Source organism: Vombatus ursinus, unplaced genomic scaffold, assembly GCF_900497805.2.
Source record: "Vombatus ursinus unplaced genomic scaffold, bare-nosed wombat genome assembly UNPS02014799.1, whole genome shotgun sequence".
Lineage (NCBI taxonomy): Eukaryota > Metazoa > Chordata > Mammalia > Diprotodontia > Vombatidae > Vombatus > Vombatus ursinus.
In genome coordinates, this window is record NW_020954577.1 from 21,334,301 (window position 1) to 21,342,618 (window position 8,318).

Genomic DNA, 8,318 nt, shown 5'->3' on the forward strand with positions numbered 1-8,318 from the left:
CAGGTGACCAGCAGTCATTGCCATAGCTCCAGACACAAGCAGGGCCGGGAGGTGCAAAACTGTGCTGAGTCCAATCTCAACCTCTCATAGGAGCCTTTGAAATCACCGCTGACACAGGACATATTGAAACTGAACTTGAAGTATTTTATTTCTATGTACATTTCATCTTCGTCCAGAAATAAAACTCTAACTACAGACAGACTGTAATGCTGTGTATATGTATCACTTCCAACCGTCCGTTAGCTGAGTGAGTGCTGGGTACAGAGTTCTGTCTTGCTCGGGGATTTACAGCTACATCGCTAACATGGACTCAGACTCCTCCTCGTTCCCTTTGTCTTTTATACCCAATAACAAGCAGAGAGACAAGTACAAGTTAATATTAATAAGCTGCTGAAATAACACGGGATAAACTATGTACAATACAAACCATTCATACAAATGAAGACTAGGATATTGAGTTTGTTACAATGTGTGGAGCAAAGATAAGATGGCCACTTACAACTTACATGTCGTCTGTCTCTTGGGCATGTCCCCTCGACATCTAGTGACTGGGGAGTTTCTAAGAGGAACTCTGCCAATGCCAATGACCAGGGGCAAAAGCTGAAATCTCAACATGTGCCCACATGTAAATTCCAAAGGTTTACTTATCTTTATACAGAACAGGCCTCCTACGGCCACCTCGAATGTGCCTACAGGATGCTGGGTGGGTGGGTTCATTTGGGAAGGAATACTGAGCTCTAGAAACACGTGTTCCATTGTCACAAGTAATTAGGCCTACGGTGTTGGTTACCAGTGCAGCTATCCAAAGCAGGAGCACGCGTGAGAGGGAAGGATGGATTTACATGGATTCAAGACTTGGAAGGATATCTCCACGCCAGTGCCTGTCAGAGCCCAATTCTGCCTAGCTATTCCCTTCTGCCTTGATTGGTTATCTAAAACCTTATGACCCAGAGAATTAAAAGACTTCTAAACAGGGGTCCCAGTAGATGCAAGCCAAAATATGCGTGTACATGTACATGTATGTCTGTGTGTATGTATGTTTCTTCTTGGGTGATTTTATGTAAAACCTGCAGTGATTCACAACTACACTGAGAGATGGAGCCAATGGTCAGAAATGACACCAGATTGTCCCCCCTGGGATCTTGGCAGCCCGTGGACAACAGCAGCATCGTAGACACAATCCAGGCCCCAGATGGGACCTTCTCCTTTGCAGTAACAGCCCTGTCATATGACCTTTTTGATTCCTCAGGCTTCAGTCTTACCCACACTGGCTCCTCCTCAACCTGAAGGGAAGTAGGGCGTGTCACTGTGATAGTTGTAGTCAGGACACACCTTCTGTACTAGTTTGTAATCGGTACTATAAAAGGAAATGTAAATACAGATGACCTTAAAGGGCTTAGAGCATAGCCAGGACACGTGGCTCTGCGTCTGCTCCTGATAACAGGTTTTGGAAGGGTCATAGTTACAGAGCGTGTTCTTGGTCGCCTTGTCAACCTTTTCATACTCGATCCGGCAGTTAAAGGACTTGGAATCTTTGGCATCGATCACCGTCTGCTGGGCCAAGTCGAATTCCACGATCTTGGTTGGGGGCACCAAGCTCACAGATACGTTGCCTTGCCCAGTGGAATTGTGCCGGAAGTACACGCTGAAGGTCCCATTACCATGGTCAACGATTTTCCCAGTTATCAACAGATTGAGCTTCACAGTTTTGATGTTGGAATGAAAATCACCCCAGCCAAACATTTTCTTAAACTTTCCTGTCTTGACAATGGGCCGTCGCTTGGCTCTGGGCCGAGGCTCCTGAATATCCGTGGAGTTCCTCAGCCAGTCCCAGAGATCTTGCTCCGAATAAGGTTCTGGGGTGTCATAGCGCAGGTCCAAGTCTGTACCATTGTCTTTGCCACGAAAAGTCTGTGAGAGAAGCCGGCTGATGGACAAGTCTTTGCTGCTTTCTGTCCAGATGTGCTTTAGGGTAGATTTGGTGCCTCCAGATTTTACAAGCTCTGACTTCCCGCCATTCGTTAAATTGGCACATGTGACCTAGTAGGGAAAAAAGAAGAAAGATGGTATTCTTATCTCTGCATGAAAAGGGTATTGTTTGGAGCCAAGATACATGTGGGTGGGGCCTCTATTACCACAGAGCGGAAGAACCATACCATAAGCATGCATCCAGTCAGCATCCATTCAAAGGGATGACAAGACTGTTTCGCCCTTCTCATAGATATTGCATTGTGATGACTTTAAGAACAAGGGGGGAAGACAGTGGAGCAGGATGCCAGGACCAAAGCATGAGACTGATTTCTACACATGTACTGCCACCTAGTAGGAATACATGAGTTACGAATTCACCAAGAGCCAAGTTAACAGCTCAGCTCACACAGAAGTTGAGTAACGTTAATACCCAGCACCAGAGCCAACCCAGATACTTGAGAACATAAGGACACAAACTGCTTGAGTCCAGACAATAAGGCCTTTCCCATTTCTACTCTCAGAAAAACAAAGTTTCAAGACTCCCTTTAGCTCTAATTGTGATTAAAAATGATTAAAGCCAACTATAGGAGAGAGGGAGGATGGCTGCTTTTACTTGTCTCTCACTACCTGCTACATGGACATTCTAAGCAAGGTGACTTTGTAGTAAGATCCTAGTTTTTTTTATTAGTGAAAAAATATGTATATATGCCTGACTACATATAAGACACCATATGTGGGGAATAAAGGGATTCTGAGACAAATATTCCACCCTCCAGGATCCTCTATTCTAGTCCAAGAGTCAGCCATGGGCACAAACCTGGCCATGACCTAAAGGTCAACAGAAGGTAAATGCCAAATGAGAAATCCCTCCTCTTTCCAGTGCTGAGCAGGTGTGCCAAAGATGTCAAAGACAGAAAGAAAAGTCCTTTGTACCTCAAAACAGTCACGGAAGGCCTTTGTGCCATACATTGCAAAGAACTGAAAATAAAGCAGGTATCAATAAATCAGAGGATGGTTAAACAAATTACAGTAAGTGAATGGAATGAAATGTTATAAATAATAAATGTGAAGCAGTCAGAGAAGCTTGGGAAGACCTACAAGAACAATATGAATTGATGCAAAATGACAAGAGAGAATCAGGAAAGCAATATGCATAACAACACTATTGTAGGAACAAAGGAAGGAAGGAAAGAAGGAAGGAAGGAAGGAAACAAAATGACAAGAGAGAATCAGGAAAGCAATATGCATAACAACACTATTGTAGGAACAAAGGAAGGAAGGAAAGAAGGAAGGAAAGAAGGAAAGAAAATGGGAGGGAGGAAGGAAACATTGTATAACTATACTGATTGAATAAGAGATGAGAAAATATATTCTTTGTAGAGGTGGGTGAATATGAGTGTGGAAAATTGCATACACTATCAGACTCAGTTAATACATTGGTTAGTTTTGTTGAATTGCTGTTTTTTCTTTCTTTTTGTTTTTTCTCTTCATACTATTTTTTTTTCCTTACAGGGAAAGTCTTGTTGGATAGGAGACAGAGAAGAATATATTATTAAATGAAATTATATAAAAGGAAAGCTATATAAGGTAGCTATATAAAGGTGGTCCCTCCTTGGACTCACTCCTTCTTACCATTCTTACTCTATTATAATGTTTTCCTTTTTGCTTTTAAGCTTTCCTGTTGCTCCCAGGCCATTGAATCTAGATTTCATCCCTGTCATTACACACTGTCCTAACAAATCCCTAACTGAAGCTTTGATGGCCTGGATCAGCTTCCTTTTGGGAAGTCACAGGGAGACAAGGAGGAGTTTGGATGTGATCATGACTAACCTAAGGCTAAGTTGGGAAGCAAGCAGTTTGGCTTGAGGTCCCCAGGCTCCAAAGGCACCAACAGTTGGGCTGGGCAACTCTGCGCCCACCTCATCCCTCTGGTGCTGCTGTCTTAGTGCTATGATGATGGGGGGTGGTGGTGGTAGTGCTGACAGGAGCCATTTCTCAGGTCATCCTTTCTCTATAACACCCTTGTCAATCAGTCTGTTGGTCAAGTGACATTGCTTAAGTGATTGCTACGTGTCAGGCATGGCGTTAAGCACCAAAGAGACAAAGAAAAGTTCAAGAGAGACCCTGACCTCCAGAAACTCCTCTACTGGGGAATATGGGAATAGAGATGATTGCCTTCCCCGCTATCTGGAGAAATAAGCTCCAAGACATGAGGTGTAGGGTTAGGTGAACTCTAAATGCCCATGACTCAGACTGAGGGCATGACTCCAGGATACTCATGTTTGCATCACACCTGTCCACCACTTCATGCACACAAGCTCTAAGGAATGGATCCCAATGTCTCTCCTTTGACATGGATATGACTTATAGCCTGACAACCCAACCCATTTGACCACCCAACCACTTAACTCATGTGAGCTTATACTGATGTTGGGCTGGATATTCAGGTATAGTATGGATCTGCAAACAGGTATTCATCACAATAATGCTCTCTCCTTTCTAGGGTTTCAAGAAACCACTCTCTCCTAGTTCTTCTCCTACCTATCAGGCCACTCTTCTATTCCCTTTGATGAATCCTCCTCCAGATCATCCCCTATAACCATAGGTATCCTCCAGGGCTTTTTCCTGGGTCCTCTTCTCTTCTTCATCTAAATTACTTTACTTGGTGATCTCCAGCTTCCATGGATTTAATTGCATTTCTATGCTGATGATTCTGAAATCTACCTTGGAGGTCTCTGTTGCCCTCCTATCTTGTATCCTCAACTGCCTTGCAGATATCTCAAACTGGATGTCCAGTAGATATCTCACACTCAACATATCCAAAACTAAACTCATAATCTTTCCCCCTAAGCCCACCCTCTACCTTCCCTATTACTATAGGGGGGAAACCATCCTTTGAGTCTCTCAGTCTCAAAACCTAGATGCCAGCCTTGACTCTTTGTGATCTTTCACATACCCCCATATCCAATCTGTTGCCAAGGCCCTCGAATTTTAACTTTGCAATGTATCTTGAATACCCTCCTTTCTCTCCTCTGACACAACCACATCCCTGGTGTAGGCCCTCAACACCTCATACTTTAACTGTCTCAATAACTTGCTAGAGGGGCCACCTGCCTCGTCTCTCCTCACTCCATTCCATCCTCCATTCAGCCAACAAAATGATTTCTCTAAAGCACAAGTCCAACTCTGTCACTCCCCTACTCAATAAACACCAGTAGTTTCCTATCACCTAAAGGGTCAAATGCAAAATCGTCTATTTGACATCCAAAGTCCCTCCTAACCTAACCCCCTCCAATCCTTCCAGTCTTATACCTTCCTCCCTCATCATGGACTCTGTGATCCAGTGACACAGGCCTCCTGGCTGTTCCATGAATAAGACCCTCTACCTCTTGACTCCAGGCATTTTCTCTGGCTATCTGCCATGCCTGGAATTCTCTCCTTCCCCAACTCCAGCTACTGACTTACATAACTTCCTTTAAGTTTCAACTAAAATCCCATCTTTTACAGGAAATCTTTCCCAACCTCTCTCAATTCTCATGCTGTCCTCATGATTATTTCCTATTTATCCTGTATATAGCTTGTTTATATGTAATTGTCTACTTCTGATTCCCTCCCACCTTCACATTAGAATGTGAGCTCCTTGAGGGCAGGGACTATCTTTTGCTTCTTTTTATATCCCCAGCCTTTTGCACAGTGCCTCGCACATAGTAGGTGCTTAATAAATGTTTATTGACTGACTGTTTTTGTATCCTCAATGCCTGGCTTATAGTAGGTACTTGATAAATGCCTATTGAATGATTGACTGACTGGTCTATGTGAGGTGTATATTTTTACCTCTTTTAAAGATAAAAAGGATGCCTATTAATTTCTTCCAACCATTATTTTTTTTCACTGTAGATGTGTTACTACTCATTACAGATAATTATAATGTTGCTTTGGAAATGATATATTTCTTGATTCAAAAGCATGAATACTTGAGAGCAGATAGATATGTAAATAGCATGACAAGTAAGGATAAGAAATCTCACTCTGAATGAATAGCAAAGACACAAGGAACAAGGTTGACACAAGCAGGAATACAGGTTCAACTTGCATTTGGGCCAGCCTACATTGCCTTTAGGAATGATGAGCTGTTTAGAGATGAAGTCCTAAACATTGCATATATTCTTGGTTCTTTTCTAGGTAGCTCCCCTCACACAGAAGATTGTAAGCTCCTTGATGATATAGATCAGATAGTATCCTTTTTGTATCTACCTAAGCACCATCCACACAGAAGGTGTTAAATTGTATTGCTTGATGAATAATAGAGAGAGAAAATAAAGAAGGAAATGTAAACCAAGGTTCATCAGGAAGAGATACACTTTATTCTCCATGGCAGTTGGGGATGGGGGAAGGGTGGTTCAGTGGGAATATATTTCATAAAGAGTCTGGCAGAACAGTAATTGTCTATAAGAAAACCCTGTTGCAGTGCACTCTGCCCTCTGCTCTTCCAGCTAGTCCATTATTGCACATAGGCCTCATCTTTCCAGTCAGTGACCTTTCCATCCACCATGTCATCTGCCTTCCATCTACCATTCCCAACCAGACTTTACCCCATTGAGTAGAGATAGCATGCCTGTGGAAGAAGTGTCCTGAGACCCCAAAGTCTGAGCTGTTCCCCAGTTCTATGGCATTGGCCCAGTTTCCTTGATCCATTAAGCATAGCTTGAGGGTCCCATCTGCATGCCAGATTTCTCTCTCACACAAGATTGGTGCCTTACTTTCCCTGACAGTAAAGGCTCACTTTGCATTAGTCACTTTGAGCAGTCAAAGGAAATGACTTAGCATTTTGAAAAACCAAAATTTGTCATTTCTGGATGCTGTATATAACCTCACCCCTAGAAGAGAGACATTGCAATAAACCATTTGGGACAAGCAGAAACAGGACAGAAAGGTGGGCCATCATCATTTAGCCAGTTAGGGACTCAGACTATCAGCATGCTGGAAACATGGAAGGCACTGTGCTTATGCTCAGGAGGTCTTTAATAAATACAAAGGTGAAATGAGACAGTTCCTGCCTATGGAGAGTTTACAGTATAATAGTAAGTGTCAAAGGTGTTTGGATTTTTATTTACACCTACTAAGTAGTTCTACACCAAAAAGACAATCTTCTATGAGCATGAGAAATACTATATAACATCTGCCCCAGTAACTCTGACATAAGACTCTCATTTGACTTATTTTGTAGACCAGAAAGAAAAGCTAAAACACAGAATTGTTTAATTATTCTGGAAGGAGGTTTGGGTCTTAACTATTCTAAAAGCTGCAATTGATTGACAAAAACTTGTTGGGATACCCATCCCTACTTAAAAACATCTGTCATTTCAGCAATGTCAGTATGTGTCATTGACACAGATCATGACACCCCCTTCACCCCCATTGCAACTTGTCTTCCAGAGTGACTGTAGTTTTTAAAAGATACAATGGGTGCTGAGCTCTTCCAAACTTAGCTAGGCTGTTCCTCAGAAGGCAAACTACCCATTGTTGCATGACTCCAGGGAATTTTTTAGCTTGAGAGGTCAAGGGTTTTGCTAGTAGGAGCTCTGAGAGCCCAGGGTCAACTTCATACCCTAATGAGGCAACAAAGAATGATATGAGAGGCTGGCTGTTTTTGGTTTTCTTTTTGTTTTTGTTTTTGTTTTTTTCTGTAGCACAAATGCAAAGCACTTCAGGCCACAGAAGCACCTCATCAGGAATGAGTAGAGGATCATGCTAAATTTTCTAGAAAGCCAGCATCATTGCCCAAGAAATAGGACAATCATATTGCCACTACTCCATGACTCTATCAGATTAAAACATCCTCAAAGGGGTATAAATGTCGTATATCTTGTTCACTAAGGGGTACCCCCATTCCCTTGCATGAAGCATCACTAGCCTAAGGGTTGCAGTGGCTCAAGCTTAGTGCTGTTGAATGATCCCAGAATCACTTACTCAGTCACAGGATTTCAGATTTGGAAGACACCCCAGAAGCATCTAATTCAGCCCGCCCATACCTAAAAAGGAAATTCTTCTAAAACCCTATGAAGTATTGAATCACTCTCAAACATGTTAGCCTGGAATCATTAACCTTTTTAATTTCTTTTACTGTAGTTACTCCTAAGAAAACTATTTCACAACTTTTCATGGTTCTTCACACTTGAAATATCATGAATTGTGACAGCCATGAAAAAAAAACTATTTTTGTTGTGAAGAAATCAAACTTTTTTCATGCTGGGAAAATAACCTTCCTTCCCAGTTGCTCATCTTATAAGCACACATACACATCACTTTTGACTCATTTGCATATGAATATTGATGAGTGACTGAGA

At 42.2% G+C, this 8,318-nt stretch overlaps 1 protein-coding gene across 1 annotated transcript; it reads right to left on the minus strand.

Moving 5' to 3' along the window:
- Nucleotides 1-1,278: 1,278 nt before the first annotated feature.
- On the minus strand, nt 1,279-6,066 carry NXPH1 (neurexophilin 1). The gene is made up of 2 exons (XM_027871931.1): nt 6,022-6,066; nt 1,279-2,040 (listed from the first exon to the last, which is right to left on the minus strand). The coding sequence occupies exons 1-2, from the start codon at nt 6,064-6,066 to the stop codon at nt 1,279-1,281; spliced, it is 807 nt and encodes a 268-aa protein (XP_027727732.1).
- Nucleotides 6,067-8,318: the final 2,252 nt, after the last annotated feature.

What these genes read in the sequence shown, in the direction of transcription:
- NXPH1 (XM_027871931.1), bottom strand. Translation starts at nt 6,066, where the DNA reads ATGCAAGTTGAACCTGTATTCCTGCTTGTGTCAACCTTGTTCCTT. An exon ending in TTGTGTCAACCTTGTTCCTT is followed by an intron (nt 2,041 to 6,021) that starts GTGTCTTTGCTA and finishes TTTCCCTACTAG; the next exon opens with GTCACATGTGCCAATTTAAC.